We start from the raw sequence: 21,341 nt of genomic DNA, 5'->3' as shown, positions 1-21,341 counted from the left end.
CAAAGGGGATGGACAGAAAGGGGCAAGCTGTGTTCGTCGCATGGAATTACATGCTAGGGGACTGTGGTAGAAGAGTCTATAACCACTGAGCACAATTCCCTTCAGGACCTAGATTTGGAACCCTGAGTCCCAGACTCCCAGCATTCCTTTATTGTATAGCAAATAGCTATAAAATAGTGGCAGAATGTTTCGCGTCTGTCTCTCCTGGCTAATCTACAGAGGAAAATTAGCCTACCACTCCTACCAGCTAGTCTGTTAGTTTAAGTGGCAGATATTGATGCTGTGAGTGTAAAGGGTCTAATCCTGCTGGTGACCCATGTGAGCATCAACATGTTTCCACACCATGGAATTTGTGTTTTTCCTTTTGCTTTTTAAAACAATGTTCGATATTACAGGGAGACCACAGTGAAAGAATGTTAAGTTTGCAAGTCAAGCATTCGAAAATTAGGAAATACCAGAATCAAGTTTCAGAGTAGCAGCCGTGTTAGTCTGTATTCACAAAAAGAAAAGGAGTACTTGTGGCACCTAAGAGATTAACATATTTATTTGAGCATAAGCTTTCGTGAGCTACAGCTTACTTCATCGGATGCATTCTCAACCATCAGAGGCTGAAAGGCCCCTTCTGTCTGCTCCACAGATAAAGAAGAGCAGGACACACAGCTTGGGATCTCATTCCCCTGGTCCCAGCACACAAGGCTGTTCACAGACAACTGCCTGGAGACCGGGGTAGCTCCATCCATAGGCAAGTCAATACCCCTGACCGACACAGGCACATTTCCTTCACTGTCACAATTCTCCACCCAGGTAACAGGTAAGGTACAGGGACACTCATCTTCCACTCTCCTCGCCTTCCCACACTGCTGACTAGACAAAGCCATCAGCCCACAAGGCTGCCTAGGCTCATCCAGACTTTCCTTACCAAGCACCTTGCCACTCCCAACAGATAACCTGCCCTGCCTGTGTCTCCCCCCCTCAGCTGGGGTCTCAGCTCCCACTGTGCTCAGCGCTGCCCTTGCTGTCCCAGTGCAAGCAGGCAGAGAGCTTGCTGCCTTCCTCACTGCATCAGAGCCAGCATGAGCCCCCTCTCCGGTGTGCAAGGGGACGGGAGCATCTCTCTGTGCCACCCAGCCCAAGGGGTCTGGTTACAGGCATGCAGGTATCCTGAGCCTAGCAGCTCCTCCCTGCTGCCAGCCAGATCATCTGCATTTTCACTGACCATTTCCCTCTCCGCCAATTGGTTCCTTGGATTCAAATTCAAACCCTCGGCAGTTACAGGAGCAGGGCCTGGATCCTGTCCCAAAGAGACAGTCACCCCACAACAGGGTCTTGCAGCTGGTATCCTGGAGAACCCCAACGACCAGCCAGCCCCACCCCTCCTGGGTCTGCACAGGGATCTGGGCCATAGGGAAGCGAGGGACTTCATCCATGATACCCTCACACAGCCCCTCAGCATCTGAGGCTGCACCACCCAGGGCCTGACAACAGTTCTCTCTGTCCTGGGATCTCGCCACCACAGGAACGTCTCCCCATTGACCATCACCTTCCACTCCCACTGGAGGTCCGATGAAGTGAGCTGTAGCTCATGAAAGCTTATTCTCAAGTAAATCTGTTAGTTTCTAGAGAATCAAGTTTGTGTACTCTTAATTCAAATTCCATGTATATATACTTTGTTAGTCTTTAATTATATGATCACATACTGTTTTCTTCCATAAGAACCCGGCCTAATTCAGTGCACAGAACAAAGCAGGTTGTATGTAGTGAAGGAGGCTATGCCTTATTTGTTCCAGAAGTTAAAAGATGTGAAGAAAATGACGTGGGATTGCAGAATGAGACAGAATGATCTTCTGGCTAAGGTAGTTGCTATAGAGTTCCTGTATGATGCTAGGCAAGTCACTTAAGAGAGAAACTTTTCAGAGGTGGCCGCTAACTGTATTTTAACTTTTCTGGGTGCCCAAATTGAGACCTGAGCATTCATACCTAAAATTGAAATCAATATACTTTGAATATAGAAAATGCTGTAAAATACTAAATGCTCTATAAAATCAGATCCTGAGTGGTATTGGGCACACACAAAATTTGTGAGTACTTGACATTTTTGGCCTTTAACTTCTGTGCATCATTTCATCTATACAAAGGTAGGATTTGTCATCCCCTCTGGCACTGGAGTATTGTTAAAATAAGTTTTCAGATGCAATAGTGATGAGTGCCATAGAAAAGCCCATGAAGAAAATACTAATTCTGTAGTCAGTCGGTGCAGGGTTTGGATGGTGTGCTGTAGGTAAGGCGCAAGGTCACACACAAAATGAGAATGAAATATTGAAATAGTTACCCATTCAGTTAGTATTATCCATTCTGTGCACTGAGCATTTATCCATTTTGTGCACAGGAGCCTGGTAGAAAATATAGTAAGTGATCGTGTAACTAAAGACTGTCATGATATATACGTACAACAGGGACATATTAAGGTTGCCTGGATAGCCATATTTCTGCCATTCTCTAGCTTTTGAGTGCTGCTTGACTGTAAATTTTTTTTAATGAGAAATGCATCTTGTCACTTGAATTCCCAAGCTGCTGGCCTAACAAAACATGGGTACTATTTTTCTTTGAGGGACTTCTGTACTGGGACAGACTCTCACCTAGTATCACTTAGGCAAATTTCAGCTCATTAGGTTTCCTCATATCCTTTGGTAACTTATTACATTTTTGCATTTAAACAAGTTTGCTCCCTTTAGAGCTAATCTCTTCTTCCTGCTTGATCCTGTAGCACTGACGTCCTGCCGAATTCATGACTGCAGTTTTTCCAAAATTCACTGGAAAAAGAATTTATCTCAAAGCCCAGGTCTGTGGCACCAAACAAAACATTGAGTTGGTCTAACGCAGATAACTGAAATAATAAAGATGAGACATTTTCACCAAGTCTTACCTGTAAAGTCCCTTTGTGAGGTTATTTTTTTATAGTTGGAAATTCTCATTTTAAATGTTAAAAATGATTCAAAAATAAATGTACCATGTTTCTCTATGTATGGATGCTGGTTGATCTTTCCCAGCAGAAATTTAGTTAAATAAATACTGCCTTGTAAATTCCAATGCAGTGCTAGCTGCCTTATTTTAGTCCTGTCTAGGCTAGGCTTTCAAAGTAATTAATATCTCTGCAGCAAGAAAGATGTTTAAATGGTTCTCCAGATGTTGCTAACAGTTTGAAAACCTAATGCAGAACTGGCCTGTGTGGGGGGAGGGGGAAGGGAAGGGGGTTTTTTTTTTTTTTTTTTTTTGAAGCGTTCTTTTTTTAAATGGATACTTGATATTGAAGAGGCATTCAAATACCTAACATTGTTCATGGGGGTGGGAATGGTTGTTAGAAAAATTTTAGAAAAATAATCAATATAAGCAGTTCCATCATTTCAACTCATTTTGCTGCCATTTTCATTTTAAGGAAATGAGGCACCTGTTTTCAGTAACATTTTGTGTATTCTTTTGCCATGTAAAGATCCTTCATCTATTTTTCTGGTAAAAATTAAGGAAAAGATTAAGGGAGAATGGTTCATTTAACTTCATTCATAGCAGAACATGGGTGTTTGAATTTTGTTTGTTTTTCATGTGAATTAGACTGCAGTTAATTAGGTGAGAGCTTCTGTTTGGCATGAAAACTCACCATTTGGTCCTTTTTAATCCTTGTGAGGGTTTCAATAAAGAGAACCTGTTGACGTTACTGACTATTTCAATTTTATCAGATTTATAGAACTATATTGTGCTCCCTTTATATCAACATTTGCTTTTAGTCTGACATTATCATCAGATTCCAAAAAACAGGAAAATTGTCTGAGTTATAAGGAATTTTAGATAAATGTTTTTGGCTTCTTTCAAAATACAGGCTATACTTTTTTTTATACATAAATTACACCAAAAATGCATTTTAACAGCATGAATAAGGAGAGAACTTTGGCTACAATGTCAAATCTGTATCAGATTTCAGCCCTTGAGAATAGTTTGGTTTTTTTGTCCAGATTATATAAACGCTGAAACAGATTTATATTGGTGACATGCTACAATGCCTAGCGTAATGGGGCCCTACTCCACTCTAACATTGGGACAGTAATACATTTTAATAACTTCAAGTATTCATATTTCCAGAATTTGAATTACCGTCCTCCCAGCCATTAATCGCTACTATGAAGTCAAACAAAAAACTATTTGGATTTCTCCTTCACCCGATTCCCCCGTCTTGATCAGAAGCCACTCATGCCACAACCATACCAGAAGCATCCAGGCTGGGGCTTCAAGCATTTAATTCCAAGAGGATCCCCAAGGTTAAGTGGGTCCTCTTCCAGATAAGATGTGCAAGAGGGGGACAGTAAGAGGCTTCTCATTTCCCCCCTCGCCCCACTTTCAGATAATGGGGACTCCTGAGCAGAAGGGCTCCTCTTCATATCCTTGTTTGCTCCTTGTTTAGGATCTGATGAGAGAAGCACAACTCTGGCTACCATCTGCTATATTCATGATGTGTGGTAAGATTACGAGCTGTTCTTTGCATATTCCTTTTGTGGAGGGATCCTGGCATAATTTGCTTTTTTCCAGATCCGTAGCAGTACAGAAGCACCTCCTTTTTTTCCCCAGGACTTATTTTCTGATAGGTGGGTAGAGAAGCATTCCTGTCATAATTTGTGTGTATAAACTCAGACTCGTGTAAATTACCATACATCCGTTTCAGCAGGCGCTCCAGTGTTTTGATATGGAAGGTGGGAAGGGATATAATTTCATTGGTGTTTTTAAAAAAAAAAAAAAAAAAAAAAAAAAAAAAAAAAAGGAAGATGGTGGTTTTTACTATGAGGTTTGGGGACACAATTTTTTCCCAAACCCAAATTGGGTGTAATTCTGGTTGTCCCTTTTAATATGGATGTGTGTAAGTTAATGCTAGGATTAGAAATTTTAATGTTTACATACCCTCCTTTGTGTGCGTCTGCTACTGCAATCTTTGGCCTGGTGTACACTTAAAAATTAGCTAGACCTAGGTCGTTGCTCAGGACTGAAAAATTTCATGCCTTAAGTGCTATATTTAGGTCAGCCAATACCCCATTGCAGATGCAGCTGGGTTAATAGTTTAATTACATCAACAGAAAAAACCTTTCTGTTGCATTAGGAAACTTCTACACTAGGGTGCTATAGTGGCACAGCTGTAAGTGTAGACATAGCCATAATGTTGCATTAGTAGCATATTTTGTATCCTTTCAACAACATAAACAAAAAGGAGGAGGAAAAGACCTGAGTTGCAGCACTGTGGAACTGTACACTGACATATCTAGGAAATGTTAACACTTGCATAACTTTCTGTGCAATTCTGTAGCTCTGTAGGCAATTATGCAATGGTTACTTCAGTTACATTAAACACTTACTTCACATTGCCTGAACTAATTTAAATGTTTAATTTGGAACTTAAGTGTTTTTCAGATTCACAGCAACTCTTCTTCATTGAGGGACAAACTACCTGTGAAGTCTTGTATTTTAATATTGAATTGTCAGTATGCAAGTCTTTTTCCTTCTTTGTTTTGAAAATAATTGCAGGGAATTTCTTAGTGTTTTTTTTTTTTTTTTTAAAATTGCCTTTTATGAAGTTTCAACCCAAATAGTTCTGAACAAACAAAAATGGGGTTTGGAGGCTGAGTCAGTTTACAAACTTTAGCGATTAGCATTTCAGCAAAAGGGCAGGAGAAGGAGGATTTTAGTTTTCAGTTTCTCAACTGCTTTGCAGACTTTTGTATATGCCGTTGCTGTTCAATACCATCTGAGTATTATTGCAGCTGCTCTGAGAAGCAGCAGCATAGTTATGTTTAGTGTTTTTAGATATGGAAGAAAAAAGGTTGGAATCTCCTAACTGCTACAGAATTGTTAAATAAGTTGGTTATAATTCAGATTTGTGTTGCATGACTGGAATATGTGTTAAATCGATCCTACTCCTTTAGAAGGCTGTTGCTATTACATTCTTAATGTGATTTTTCCCATTTCAGGTTGCCTTGCCAATTTGCTTTCCACAGGCTGAACTGGTTCACAGCTTCTTTCTTTCTTTGACTCATTGGGTCTCGTGATAGTGCTGTTTTTTTTCTGGAAATGTGTAAAAATTGTGCATTTAATTTCTTCAAGTTAAAAATTGCTATTAACTTGAATTGTGTTCCATTCAAATTCAGATTTAATGGTAATGCAAGATCTTTGTTATATTAATTTTCCTCCAATGTTTACTATGAAGAAGTTAATGTGATCGTGCTGAATGGCTAGCAGAATGACGCAGACAAACTTTTAAGTTCTTTAAATCTATGCTTATTTTGAATATTAATATTAATAAATACGGTGTCTGACTTTGTAGATTACTGGTGAGTATTGATAGCTTCTTGGAAAACCTGAGTTACAAAATCAAAGGCTGGGACAGGAACAGGAAGAGGATGAGATACTGGAATAACAGAAAACCAAAACGTTGTAGTACAAAGGAGTTTTATGGTAGCAGAGAGCAATATACTGTGAGACACTCTTTAATAATTCACTTATGGATGCTGGGAATTCCTTCTGAGTAAAGAACTGGTATGGATGATGAGCAGGTATGCAGGTACTTAGTACCTGTACAATAAATTCCTAATTTGGTCACTTTTATACTTCAGTTTTATAGAGATTTCTTTCACTGTTAATAAGATACTGTCCCTTTTTCTTCTGGGCTTGAAACAGCATCATGCAATTCAGGTTACTTAAAGTGCCTATCTTTTTTTTATATTTTTCAAATTAACCTTATTTGTACAAAAGCCTTGAAGATTCTTTACATTAATCATTTGGCCCTTAATGAGTCTCTAATTTGTATTTGTAGATATCACAGTTTACTAAAGTCCTTCATTAAGTCTTAAGGTCAATTATTATTCTAATATCCCAGGATTACATTGGTCATATTACTAGGCATTTATCTGATAAATCAGTTCAGGTACTGAGTGTTGATATTCATCTTAATAGTTAACAAGACCAATATGCTTTCTTGTTTCATATAGTTCACCAGACACAATTCTGTCATCAGCTGTGCCTTGTTTAATACTAAGTCAATTAGAAATAAGATATTGGTGTACACTTGGGTAACTTCTGCTGTATTACTGGTATTTTAAAAAAAAAAAGGTAAGTTCTGATAAACTGTAGTTTGACCACACCTTGACTGCATGACAGTGATGTAAGAATTGCAGGGTTTAGTTAGCTTTCATTATGCTACATTTCTGGGTCTGTTCCTTCGTTTAAAAAACATGCTCATTGTTCTTTTCCCTTTAGTTAAACAGTTACCACACTCCTGCATTGTTTATATTAGAGACTCCCTGGTGGAACTTCTTTTGGACATTGGTAGCTTTCTGTAGAGTAAACTTTTAAAAATTGGCACTAATGTTGAATGATTTCAGATAACATATATATCCAATAAATTTATTTCCATATGCATCTGATCTCCCACATATGAAAGAGCACTCATGTTTTTTTTTAACCTTTTTGTTTCTCAGCTTTTAATTTTTCTCCTCCTCCTTGCAGTTGCATTGATCACACTTATGCCAAGTAAAAATCAACAATTAGCTGTCTGATTATCAGGTTGGAGCAGATTGTGGGTCCAAGAAGAAAGAAAAACTGATGGAATTTTGTGATTAGTGCACCTGCAAGGAACAGAAAAGTAACCATCCAAGCCCAGGATGATAAAAAAGAAAATTCTCTCCCTATGTACCATGCAATCTTTTACTATGCATTTTGTGGACACATTACTTCAGTCTGGAGCCAAGTTGTTTATAATTCAAGCAAGTAATAGGTGAATTGAAAGCTACAAAAATAAAGAAAAGCAAAAAACTAGAATGAATGCTCAGATTGGAAGAGGAGAGATCAGGGTTCTAAGCTTTTTTTTCCCCATTTTTTATCTTATAAACTTCCCTCCACACACACCCCTCCATACCCCACACCCCAGTCACCCAGAGACAGAAACTTAAGGCAGGCAGGAGAAAGAACAAAAATGATAACTTTAAATAAGCTTTTGATATGACACTGCCAGTGACTTACAAACTAATCCTAATGGACAGTAGTAACTGGTTACTGTGTAATGGACCTTTTGAGAAATGACCTAATGCTTGGATTATGCTAGGAACATAATGCTAGGAACATGAAATACTAGCTCTTGAGAGATGACTACCATTGTCCAGTTACAGTACAGCCTATGTGGAAACAACTGACAAAATAATCAGAGAATCCAACCAACGAGATGCATGCAAAAAAATTGGAATCAAAATTTTTTTTCTTCAGTCTTTGCTGAGATAGACCCTTAAATCTTGTGCACTGTGTATTAGGGGACACATGCAACTAGGCCCTTTTATCACAAATCACATGTATCAAGTTTGGATAGTGTAACTGTTACATATGTTTTTGGGATAAAAAGGCGTGTGTGTTTGTGTGTGTGTGCGCGCGTGCGCATCCATACCCGTACTAATATGTAGTTTGGTGAAATAGATCCTTAAAACTTTCAGAATTTCTTGATCAGATGTTAGCATATAATATTTTGAATCCTAACAATTTTTTTTTTTTAACATTTCCTTTTCTTTTTCTCTTGAAGCTTGCCTTTTGGACATGTATCCTTTCGCACTCAGCCATTTATGTACCTTGGTTTTCTGTGAGGTGACATCACAAACTCCATGGACGCTTAATCATGGCTATAATCTGAGTTTTATCCGTTTTTTCTTCTCCCCCAAACAACTGTGGTGGGAGACAACACCTTTAGCTAAGACCATGTAGCAATGAATGAGTAAAGGAGAGCGCAGTAGGAATGCTATTTGTATTTGCTTGGTCTACTGATAACAGTGATGTCAGTAGGGGGAGGAGCTTAATTATCCTTTGAGTTTTTCCCATGAAGAACCACTATTAATAGTTTAAAAAGATCAAGAAAAACAAGATGTTTGAGAATAACAAAAATGGGTGTTGTTATGATGATAAGAAAAGGAGGACTTCTGGCACCTTAGAGATTAACAAATTTATTTGAGCATAAGCTTTCGTGAGCTACAGCTCACTTCATGCTGTAGCTCACGAAAGCTTATGCTCTAATAAATTTGTTAGTCTCTAAGGTGCCACAAGTACTCTTTTTTTTCTTTTTGTGGATACTGACTAACATGGCTGCTACTTGAAACCTATCATGATGATAGTTTGTCATGTCCCGGGTTGCCTAAAATGAGGCAGCATCTGCTTGGGAAACGTGAATTTTTGACCTAAGTTGGGTCTCTTCAAAGGAGCAGGAGGACAGCTGAACGTGAGTCAATGATGGAACATACAGAAGGCAATTGCCTTCAGTTCCTAGGGCCAGGGTGGTAACTGAGCTAGCTCTTCAAGCCAATGCAATTTGTGGACTTGAAATGAGTAGCTTTTAATTTAGACAAGAGACAGAGTGGGAATAGAGTATTATTCCTGTTCTACAGACAAACCCAGAAACTGAACCCAGGTCTTCTGTGTTCCAGTTTGGGGTCTTATTCACATTACCCTTTCTCTCTGCAAGAGAGACATCTTAATTACTGAAGAGGGGGATTAATTTTGCTTCAAAAAACAAAACTCTGTACTGAGGGAAGGACTCCCAGGGAGCTGACCACAGCACAATATTATGCACATTCTCATCAGCTACCCATAATTCTCAGCTCAATGAAAAGCGCAAAGTACTAGAGACCCATTGTTATGAAGCAAAAGTGGGAGAGTAAGCACTTAATCTTTTTGATTAAAAGGAAATGGTAATTGAGAGATCTGATTCTGAATGAGTATATTTTCATCTGATCCAGCACATCACACAGTTTTTAGCTTGCATTTCTGGGGGACGTGTAAAGATACAATATTTTTGAAGTTGGAAGATCAAATTTGACCAATGTCCAAAAAGAGCACTGGAATAATGTTATGTCACTGAAATGGTCAGAACAGATAGAACAGGGATTACATTTGCGCTTATTATACTATATACTGTACTGTCAAGTTATTCAATGTGAACTATATCTTAAAGCAGCAATGAGCAAATAGTGGAAAATTGCCCCAATATTCATTATAAATTTTAAAGGCAATGTAGACTCAAAAGTTTTTAAAATGTATTTGTTCCTGCAAACATTTGAATGGCCAAACTTTACTCATCTGAATATCACAAAATGCATATCATTCACTTGAATGCACAAATGTTTGTGACTTCCAAGTTGTAGTGTAAATTTTCTAAATTAATTTCCATAATTAGCCAACAATGCAAACAGTTAATATTGCAATCTGTGCTCTCATTTCTGCAACTCTGTGCAGTCAGACCTCATAAAGCCAATTGCAGGATTGGTGTCTGTATATTTGTGATATTTGTAATCAATAGAATCTACAGAACAAGACATAAATAATCATAAATTAATAGATTTGAGAATTTTCTGAGGTTTTTATGTGCAGTTGAAAGGGAAAAAGGCAAAATTAATCAAATTATTGTGTTCATTTAATTGATAAGTAACACCACAAATGTTCATAAATATATAATAGACTGTTTAATCTCATCACAGTATGTATCCTGTATAATCAGTGATATAGTTGTTTAAAGCAATAGTGTGTGGTGAAATATGGACCAAAACTTATGCTATGCACAAATAAGTTTCTACAAAATCAAGAAAAATAGAAATGTTTGCATTCTTCTAAAATTTAAATTGTAGTTAAACTAATATTTTGCAACAGTTTTGATAGGATTGTGTAAATGCATGAGATCCTAAAAATTTAAATTGGGACTATAAATAAAAATGAAGCTGACTAGTCTCTATTGCCTAAGCTGAGAAACTGGGGAGTGGGGCTGGGGGAGAATGTGAAAAGATACTTCACAATGTTTACTTCTAAGGTGTAACACAGAAACATTTTTTTTAATTAACCTGACAGAACCCTTTCAAATATATTGACTCTCACAATGATTAAACTATAGAAAATTCTTACAAAATATACATGTAATGTTTAAAAATACTCAGTCCATTGCTGTTTATCAGCTTGAGAGCCGTACCATAAAAGTTTTACTCATTATTTAGTTGAATATTAATTTCTCTAAACTACATCAATGAACATTAAGCTAACCCCTTGTCCTCATCACTTATGAATATGTACTTTCTCTGTGCATTAATTTAACTGATTACATTAGTCAAGTGCTAAACATATCTTGGATTGTAAACTCTTCAGGGCAGTGACCATCTTTGTTATGTTTGTACAGTGCCTAGCCCAGCTGAGCCCTGATCCATGACTGATGCTGCTATGAGCTACTGCCATTCAAATGCTTTTTTTATTTTTTTTAAAAAGCACAGCCAAAATAGTGATGAACATTTCTTCTAACCATAAACCTGCATCTTGCAGCCCCTTACACATGTGCATAATCTTACTTGGGAAGGAGTTTGCAATAATTTCTCACTACCAATGGGTGTAAACATAGCTTCTGTCCCTTTTTCTAGTTTACTACAAAGCTTTTTTCCTCTTTCCAATACAATACCTCATGTTCCCCTGCTGGTCTTATTAACCCTTAGAATAATTGCATAAGGAAAATAGATCATGAAATAGTTTATACAAGGATGAGATAACTGGGTATAAAAGGCATTTATTGGTAGTGAGGCTCATCAACAGTGCGTGTGTGGCAACCTTGTTTATCTTTGTGCTGCTTACAACAGTATTTGTTAACTGCATTTTTAATCTAAATGAAGTAAAACTGAGGTAATAAAAAGAAAAGGAGTACTTTGCTTCCGATGAAGTGAGCTGTAGCTCACGAAAGCTTATGCTCAAATAAATTTGTTAGTCTCCAAGGTGCCATAAGTACTCCTTTTCTTTTTGCCCAGGCCCTGGGCTCTTATGTAAAGATACAGCTTTGATTTCTATGAACAGTGCGGTGGCAAGATCACTTAGTGACCATGTTAAAAAAAAAAAAAAAAAAAAAAAAGACATGGTTGTAATTTTACATATTTTCAAACAAATACCTTTATAGGGTGCTTAAGTCTGCAGTATAGCCATTTGTACCTGCAGCCTGGGTGAAGCAGACTGAAGCAAAACCCCTCACATATAGGCTTTTATAGTAAAGGAACCAAGACTCTAAACTGAAGGAATATGGGGGATTAGTATGTATCTTTATATATATATATATATATATATATATATATATATATATATATATATATTTTATATATAGGAACATGTTAATATTGATCAAACACCCTTAACTTCAGGGTCTCTTTAAGTCTCCCGTAAACCTCCTTTGTCAGAGATTGGGAACATCCAGTCCAAGAAAGAACTAGAATTCTGACCATGTACTTACCTGGATTTTTTCTGGTAGAATTCAGTCCATACACACAAACTAGTAAGACTACAAAGAAAAGCCATTTCCTATGAAAAAATTTCCTAGTAGAGGAAAATGCCCTTAGTTTGCAATGTTTTGTGAGATTTTTTTTAAAAGAAAACGTAGTTTCTGAAAATAAACTGGAGAGAAGATAAAATAAACTGGGTGTGACTGGTGCTATGTAAATTCATTTGCATATTGAGAAATGATTTCTCGCTGTACCAAAGATGAATGAAGGGAACAAAAGGAAGAACTCAGATCTTTAAAGGGATAAAGAAAACCCCAAAAACCCCTTATTTTGCTAAGCCAAGGATGTGCTAAGGGTGGAAACATGTTTGACTTCTTGAGGAAGATGTCTAGGAAACAGTCATTAGGCAAAATTCAAACCTAGTGTAAGGGGTGTCAAACTATGGGCTCTAATGGAACTAAACCCTCTTGTATCCTATTTGAGTTCATGCAAAATGATAAAGCTCATGCCTGTGGAATATGGGTGTGTGTGGAGCAGCCAATAGTTCACAATTTCCTCATCAGGTTATTGAGATGTTGGCCTGTTCAAATGTATATAGCTATGTATTACTTGCAAAGGATGCTACACCAGCTAAGAAAATGAACAGGAACACAGAAGGAAGATGCTTGTCTTTTGCATGTCACAGAAGTGGCTTTATTTAGAAGCACGAATGAAAAATATTACAGTATTCATGGAGTAAATATAGTCTCTAGTTGGGTGGTGTCAGGTGATGAGCAAAAAGCAGGCAGAGGTAACTGATGAGACAGACTCTGACTGGTATGGAAATATTCACTACGCTTACTCCATTAACCTCAGGAACCAAATATACTTTGAGGAAGCAGTAGTAGAATGTGTCGATAAGCAAAGGATTTTCCTTCAGCATTGTCAAGGTCAGGAGAGTGTTGCTCATGTAGGAAGTGCTACACTCATTAAATGAGGACCTTCTTAAATGTCACTGAACTTATGAAATATGTCTAGGATGGTTTCATGAAGCTGAGGCATCCTTATTAACCAAGTACTCCTGTGTTCTGCGGTAATGATCCTTGCAGTGCATCTTGCAAGAGTGATGCTGTCATGTTTGGGGTGAGCACTGTAAATGACTGTATTGCTTGTTCTTATGAACAGCTGTGTCTCGTTTCTCAGTAATTGATGGAAATGAGCCCGTTGTAAAGGATGGTGTGTTCTAAAAATCCTAAGCATAATGGTCATTGTGCTGTCAAAAATTCCCTCTCCAGATCCAGTTTGGGAGGCAGGGGGTAAATGTTGTTGTTTCTCACTACTGTTCTCCTAGGGCCTGGTCCTACTGAAGTCCAATGGAAACTTTGGATCAACCCCCAAGCGTAGTTGGCACTAAGCTCCTCAAGTGCTAATATTGAGAGTCAAAGGCAATATCTATGCTGGTGTGCATACTGGACCGTGTACCTGCTCCCTATATACATGCTGAGTGTCCCCATTATGCTGTGCTGGACACAACTATAAAGCTATGCATAGGCTTATACCTGCAAGTCCACACTGTGGCCGCTATGCGATGTTAGTGCTCCTATTTCAGGGGTAGTGTCCCGGGGAGACAGTATGTGCTGCACAGAGGCACTCTAGGATTTGCTTTGCTGTGTAGTGGTGTTACTGTCCCCCATCTTGACACATTTGTCCAATGGAGGTGGTTCATCATGTTGGTCCTCGTTCCCTGCAAAAGTGGGTGGGAAACATGAAGCGATAAGATTCTGCTCCTACTTCTTATTGCAGGACACATGGTTATGCAGTGGAGTAGATGATAAAATTTGGGCAGAATTTTCTGACACATCAGAGACAGCAGATCTTGAATGTCATCAGCTTACAGGGTACAGATATGGTGAATGCCTGTATTGGCAAATACTGTTTGTATAATCAGTGAAAATTACTTTTGGGGGACACCAGGGATATCTCCTGTGCAAGGTTTAGAGCAGAAGTGAGCAAACTACGGGTTGGTCACATCCAGCCTGCTGGACTGTCCTCCCCAGCCCTTGAGCTCCTATCTGGGGAGGCTAGCCCCCCTCCCCTGCTGTCCCCCTTTCCCTGCAACCTCAGCTTGCCATGCCGCCAGCACTCTGGCCCACCACTCCTGCTGGGCAGCATGGCGGTGTGGCTCGCTCCAGCGGGGCTTCGAGCTCCTGCTGCTCTGAAGGGCAGGGTAAGGGGGTTGGTGGGGTGCGGGGGGGGGTAAGGGGCAGGAGGTCCTGGGGGGCAGTCAGGAGACAGGGAGCAGGGGGTGGTTGGATGGGGTGGAGGTTGTGGAAGGGTGTGGTCGGGACGGGGAATGGGAGGGTTGGATAGGCATGGGAGTCTTGTAAGGCCTGTCAGGGGGTGTGGATAGAGGATAGGGGACAGGGTGCAGGGGAGGGGTTGGATAGCAGGTGGAGTCCCAGGGGGTAGTTAGAGGCGGGGGATCCCAGGAGGGGGCAGTCAGGGGACAGGGAGCAGGGGGTGGTTGGATGGGTTGGGGATTCAGGGAGTGGTGATCAGGGGATGGGGAATGGGGGGGGGGGGTTTGGATAGGGATGGGAGTCTCAGAGGGCCTGTCAGGGGATAGGGTGCAGGGGAGGGGTTGGATAGCAGGTGGGGTCCCAGGGGGTGGTTAGAGGTGAGGGGGTCGCTGGAGGGGGCAGTCAGGGGACAAGAAGCGGGAGGGTTAGATGGGTTGGGGTTTCTGAGGGGGATGGGAAGTGAAAGGGGGCAGGGGCCAGGCTGTTTGGGGAGGCACAGTCTTCCCTACCCGGCCCTCCATACAGTTTCGCAACCCCGATGTGGCCCTTGGGCCAAAAACTTTGCCCACCCCTGGTTTAGGGGGTGGGTACTTGATGGGGTTCCATGACTCCCATAGGCTCATTGTTCCCTTCCTGGTCACTCAGGGAGACCCCTTGGGTGAGGTTTTGGGTGCTGGTGGAGGGTGGGATCCCAAGAGTCCTGCAGGCTCCATGTTCTCCCAGTCACTCCGGTGAGTGTCCTTGAAGAAGTATCCTCCAGCTCAGCAGCACCCGGAATGGCAGCTGGAGGAGAAGGAGATGGTGGCTGTTGATTATTGACTGGTTCTGTGATCATGGTAGTAAGTAGATCCCCAAGTCATTTGGCTACCAGTTCAGTGAGCCTTCATTCCCATCTTCTGCTCCGTGAACCAGTTAATCAGTTCTTCCCACTCTTCCCATGCCCTGAGGAATTCACACTGCTCCTGGTTTCTCCTCTGCATCCCTATACTGGAATTTGAAAAGGTTCAGAAAAGGACAACAAAATTATTGGGGATATGGAACGGCTTCTGTATGAGGAGAGAATAAGACTGGGACTTTTCAGCTTGGAAAAGAGATGATTAAGGGGAGATATGATAAAGTTCGATAAGATCATGACTGATGTGGAGAAAGTAAATAAGGACGTGTTATTTACTCAACACCAGACCTAAGGGTCACCAAATGAAATTAATAGCTAGCAGGCATTGGCAGATTAGTCACTGGCCCAACAAGGCCTATGCTCAGGGACCCTGGCCAATGGGGGAGGGACAAAAATGGGTGCCCCCATGCTCCACCCGCCTGTCTGGCCTGAGAGATGTTTCTGCTAATTGTTATCCCTCTACATATTGCTGAATGGAGGGGTTGAGTCAGTTCTGAAGGTGAATCAGGCATTTTTGCACAGCCATTGAATCTCTTAAGGCCCTGCTGAAATTTCTGCTGTTCCAGAAATTGGCTGAAATACGCTTATAAGACTGGGAGACAATTTGCCTGGAAACTGACAATATCCTCAGCTAACATTAAATATTTTCCCTTCAAAGGGAGATGTGAACTACAAACACCTTCCCCTACCCTGGCATCACCAGAAAATCCTGCCCTTGTGCCTTAACTCAGAAATGGACTGAGAAAGAAAGACAAAACACAACTTTATTTGGTTCCCTGAAGTTTCAGATCAGCGACACAAGCCCCTCTCTTCTCCACTGCAAAGGGACACCACATTGTGTTTATCTGACCACCAAACCGGATTCTTCTCCTACCCCCATTTTTTTGCAGTTTGTGTAGCACAGCTCAGTGCGGAGAGGGGTCAGGGACAGAAAAAAATTCATAAACTTCCAAGGGCAAAAAGACTGCTGACTAACTTTTTCCTCAGACAGCCAGCATCTCCTATGACAGTTCTCTTCCCTGCTCCTTCACAGACTTAACCCCAGCCCCAATGCATCTTCCTCACCATCGCTGTTCTGCACAGCTTCCGGGGGGCGAGGGGGGTGAGGGTGGGAGAAGCACTGAAACTGTGTAATCCTCCCAGGGACAAAAGGCAGCTATTACCAACTTTGTAGAAAAAACTTAGAATTGGTTATCTAATTGTCCCATCCTTAACCAGGACTTTTTAAATCCACCCTCTCCTGTCTCCTAGGCCCCGCAGCCCTGGGATCATCACAGCCCGATTCCTCCCAAGAAATACACAGACACAGGGGCATGATCATTTTCCTTAATCTATTTTTAAGATCTCTAGTGTTAGCTAAATTCATAACCATGGTTCATCAGGAATCATTGCTTTATAAGTATCTTGCCTGGGGACCTTTTGGGGTGGAGTGGAGAGGGGGCTGGATAGAGGGGGCCGGGGGGAAGCTGTCAGAGTTCAGTAAGGGGATGGGGCATGATAATGTGGCTTCAGCACTGCAGTTCAGACTCAGAGATACAGCAGGAAGGTAGCACCAGAGCAAGAGGGGATAACGGTGGGCAGGGCGGGACTCCATTGTAATTTACCAGCCTGAGGTTCTGGTTCCTGCCCTGGCTTGAGGTCTGCCTCAGCTTTGTCACAGGGGCTTCCTCAACCTGTTTCTCTGGGCAAAGATGCAGAATTACATGCTCCATGTCCCCCAGGACAGCCTCCATATCCCTGTGGTCTCCTCACCCAGGCCGTTATCAATGTCCTGTTGGTGAAGGAGGCTGGCAGGGTGCAGGAGAGTGGCATGAGCCACTTCCAGCTCGGTATTGAGAGCCCTTGTTGAGCTCCTCACAAAATGGGCATGTACAACATGCCCTCTGGGAGCAACTGTTTGAGTCTTTGGCCTTCCTGTGCAGGAGTCTCAAGTGCTTGGTGTGTCCCTGGCATTCAATGCCCTCCTGCTCCCAGAGTGTGTAAAATTTCCTGGTAGAGGTAAATGTTCCTGCCACTCCAGGAGAACTCCTGGAGGGTGGTGTATTTGTCCCACATGTTGATCAGCATGTGCATGTGGTCGGTGGACCAGACAGCTACTCTTAGACAACTGTTCACATGTCCTGATCAGAAGAGTGCAACAGGAAGCTGTTCTGATGTGGTTAGCACAGCTTACCACTACTGGCGACAATGCAGCAGATGGACCTTTATACATTGGGTTAAGGGTCCGGAAGAAAAGCATTCAGTTCCTTGTGGCAACTGGGGTAGAGGACTAGTGAAACTCCAGACCTGGTATGTGCCCCTTACCCCTAGCCACACTGCAAACTGGCATGGGTTTGGGCTGTGCCACAACCTAAGGCATGTACTTGCACACACCCCTCAGGTGTACTAGCTTCCTCCCCCTGTACTCACCTTCAGACATACTTCTGGTGGACAATAGGGGGTTATGGCACAACCATACACATGCACATGTGTGCAGGTGTGATAAATGAAGGGGGTTTCTACATGCTGTTTAATTAGCTGGGGCAGCAACTAATTTCCTTTGTTTTCTTTCTCGGCTCTTCCCCAGAAGGGAGGGAGAGGGGTGTGTGTGTGTGTGTGTGTGTGTGTGTGTGTGTGTGAGAGAGAGAGAGAGGTACCCCACAGGCAGGAATACCCAAGTGCGCTTTCCTGGGTCCTAAGGGGTTCTTTGCACTTGGGTGGTGGCAGCATCTACCCATCCAAGGTCAGAGCGAAACTGTGACCTTGGGAGTTTAATACAAGCCTGGAGTGGCCAGTATTAATTTTTAGAATCTTTGCTACCTTCTGCACTCAGAGTGCCGGAGTGGGGAATCAGCCTTGACAGCAGGTGCTAGTGAAAATGTACTAAAAATGTCATTACAGGCTGCTCAGCTAGACACCTTGATGCTGTTACTCTTCAGCACTCACTTGTATGAGAGATACAGCTTGGAGCTCTTGCACCTCTGTTGCCCTGGCTTGACAAGGGGTTTGCAATGCTTCGGTCTCTAGCTCACTTAATTTTTTGTTTTCTGTTTTTTTTTTTTATGTATAAAAGGTGCCATAGACATGTTTTTAAAATGTATTCTTTAAGACTTGTTCGGATACTCTGTCCGTTGGTTTCAAAAGATTAAGTAGGTTACAGCTCATTCTCCCAGAACAGTTTTGCCTTTGCAAGTGGTGAAAACATGTTTTTATCAGCAAATAAATGTGACTTGCTCTACAAAGTGCTGAGATGCTGAATAAGAAAGTGCTAGTTTTGCACAGATATTAAATGTAGCCTTTGTTGTTTTATGGTAGCACTCATCTTGTGCTAAGCCCTGAATAAACATAAAAGAAGGCTTAACCCTGGCAAACCGCTATTTAACTGACCACAATTGCACTACAGGGTTATCTGTGGCTCATACGTATTTGACTATCCACTCTCCAAAGTTTGTGCGCTTTATGATGTATGATAATGTCAAATGCTGATGAAAAAGTTCAAATTATAATGAAACTGCTAAGAATGCAACAGCAGAGGGAGCCACTGAGACTTGATTTATATTTTCCCTCTCCGCAGTTGGTTTCTACATAGAAATAGTCTTGGAATCTTGCAGGGCTCACATTTTTCTTGATGTGAGCATGAGACAGAAAAATACTATAGTTCAATCTTATAACAAGCTAATTCCATTTGATAGCTAAATGCTTTAGGTATCAGAGTCTAGAAGCAATCTACAGCATTCTACCTTGACAGGTTTCAGAGTAGCAGCCGTGTTACTCCTTTTCTTTTCAAGCATTCTACATTGGAACTATTGCAACAAGTTTGAGGGGCCATCAAGGACAGATTACATTTTTAAATTTTTAAAAAACCTTGTATTATCAAGACAGCCAATCATCCCTTTGGTTAAATTCATAGTATGTTATGCTACTTTCCTTGACCCTTTGACTGTTCGTTTGTCTTTTTACAATGGAAACCAGCTGGAGCAGGCTCTATATAGTCCTTGGTTTGTACAGTGCCTAGTACTGGGTGAGCACTGCCAGAAACTAATAACTTAAAAAAAGCTGTGACATTCTCGGAGCAAGAATACTAATAACATCTTTCTGTCCTTATTTTCAGAAACCTGTCCCATACCACCCAGAATTTTGGGTGAAATGGAAAATAAACAGCAAATGATTTTTGAAGGGGAAATGGGACATTTCAGTTCTAGTTATTGATGTGTATCACAGTTGTAACTGGAAATCCCAAACAAGATTGGAGGCCTGTTTTGCTAGGTATTGTACAAACATAGTAAGAGAAATTTCCTGCCCTGGAGAGTTTACTCTAAATAGACAAGACAAAGTGTGGAAGGGGAAACGAGCAGAGAGATGGAGAGACCTATTGTAGGTCATACAGCAGGGCCTTGGGAATGATCCCCTGAGTCCTATATACTAGATCACACAGCCTCTCCTTGAAATGCCATAGAGTAAACATTGTCTCATGTAGGCTTTTAAAATATATTTTTGGTTGTATCACAACAGAAACATCACAACATAACTATTCTCTAAATACAAATAGTAGTAAGTAGTCTGTAGAAGACCATCCATGTATTTAATAATTCAGTCTAGGATATAATCTTTTTCAAAGGCATAGAATGAAACTGGCAATTTTTATGGGATTAGTTCCTTATTGTGTGCTTTGCTCCCAAATTTAATACGGCACATTTGTGAGAACCATCTAGAAATATAGTATGTTGTATTTTAGGCTTGTATTTCCTTGCATAGTTCCTCACTGCCATTTTTAAAATTTTCTCCCTGCTACCCCTGCCCCATCTTTGTGGTTTCTCTCCTTCTTCTAGATTCCTGGTAAGATGATGATGATTTGTCATGGAATCGTCAGTTCTGTTCAGTCAATGAACACACAGGTACAGTTCTCTAAGGCAGAATTTCCTGAAGCTTCAGAAGCTGAGCTTCCCCTCAGCCCCACCATGTATTGTTACAGACCTCCCAAGATGCAAGATCATTATCACTGATTTGGACAGAAAGTGCTTCATGAAGCAATCATTTTCTCTATCCCATCCTTGACCACTTATACCTCCTCCCCAATGCACACACTTCTCTTCTGGTGGGAGATGCTGCAGCATGTGTCCATTATAAAATAATTTGTGTTCATTGGACACGCCTCATTCCATTACAGGTAAGATAAAATGGACAAGAGGGTATGTTTCCTTTCACTGCAGAATCTGAACACCTCTCAACTGTAAATGAAATTATCACAACATGCTATGAAGTAGAGAAATATCCCCATTTTATTGCTGGAGAGCAGAGAACTTAAGTAACTTGCAGAAGATCCCACAGGAAGAGCAAGGCCATCCTTCCACGAGCTGTGCTGGGAAGGCTACATATAAAGAAAGCTTTTGAACACGTGTGGTGGAAGTGCACCAATGTAAAGTTCTTAGGAGAGAGGAAACCGAATGAACATTCAGAAAATAGTAAAAACCCTAGCCAGCTGTCAGTAACACAGGCCCTCCAGGGGGTATCTAATGAAATACCACTGAGGCAAACAAGGCACCAATAAATAAATTCCTCTGGTTCACAATTAGAGTTCACCAGAGTAGCCTCAGGATACTTCTGTAATGGAAAATAATTACTTGTCAGGAAAACAATAAAAGAATGGGCTAGTTCTTTACTTGGTCCCCTTCTATCATTTATACTTCAATTAACAAACAACTATTGGGAATTGGTTGTCTAACTATCTTTTGTACACAGAACTTCACATACTTTTGATGTTTCTAGCCAAATTTATTACCTTGGAAGAATGGAAGTGTGTGGTGTAGGTATTATCTTTATTCTCATTTCTATCAGTTAAACTATTAATATAGCATGTTGCTACACTTCTAGGTTATATATTTTGTATAG

The 21,341-nt window shown here is 40.9% G+C and overlaps 1 protein-coding gene across 3 annotated transcripts in view; it reads left to right on the top strand.

Annotated features, from left to right (window-relative positions):
• YTHDF3 (YTH N6-methyladenosine RNA binding protein 3) overlaps positions 1–21,111 on the top strand; it is a 73,004-nt gene extending 51,893 nt beyond the window's left edge. The window contains exons 6-8 of one of the 3 annotated variants that reach the window (XM_043507800.1): positions 19,564–19,718; positions 20,282–20,288; positions 20,663–21,111. In XM_043507800.1, the coding sequence (XP_043363735.1) occupies positions 19,564–19,620 (57 nt within the window). In that variant the 3' untranslated portion in view covers positions 19,621–19,718; positions 20,282–20,288; positions 20,663–21,111. Of the gene's footprint in view, positions 1–19,563 lie in introns of all 3 variants that reach the window. The other 2 variants (XM_043507798.1, XM_043507799.1) reach the window with 2 other exon arrangements.
• Positions 21,112–21,341: the final 230 nt, after the last annotated feature.

Source organism: Dermochelys coriacea, chromosome 2 (genome assembly GCF_009764565.3).
Source record: "Dermochelys coriacea isolate rDerCor1 chromosome 2, rDerCor1.pri.v4, whole genome shotgun sequence".
Taxonomy (NCBI): domain Eukaryota; kingdom Metazoa; phylum Chordata; order Testudines; family Dermochelyidae; genus Dermochelys; species Dermochelys coriacea.
The sequence above is the reverse complement of the archived record's forward strand: the minus strand, read 5'-3'. Positions and strand labels throughout refer to the sequence as shown.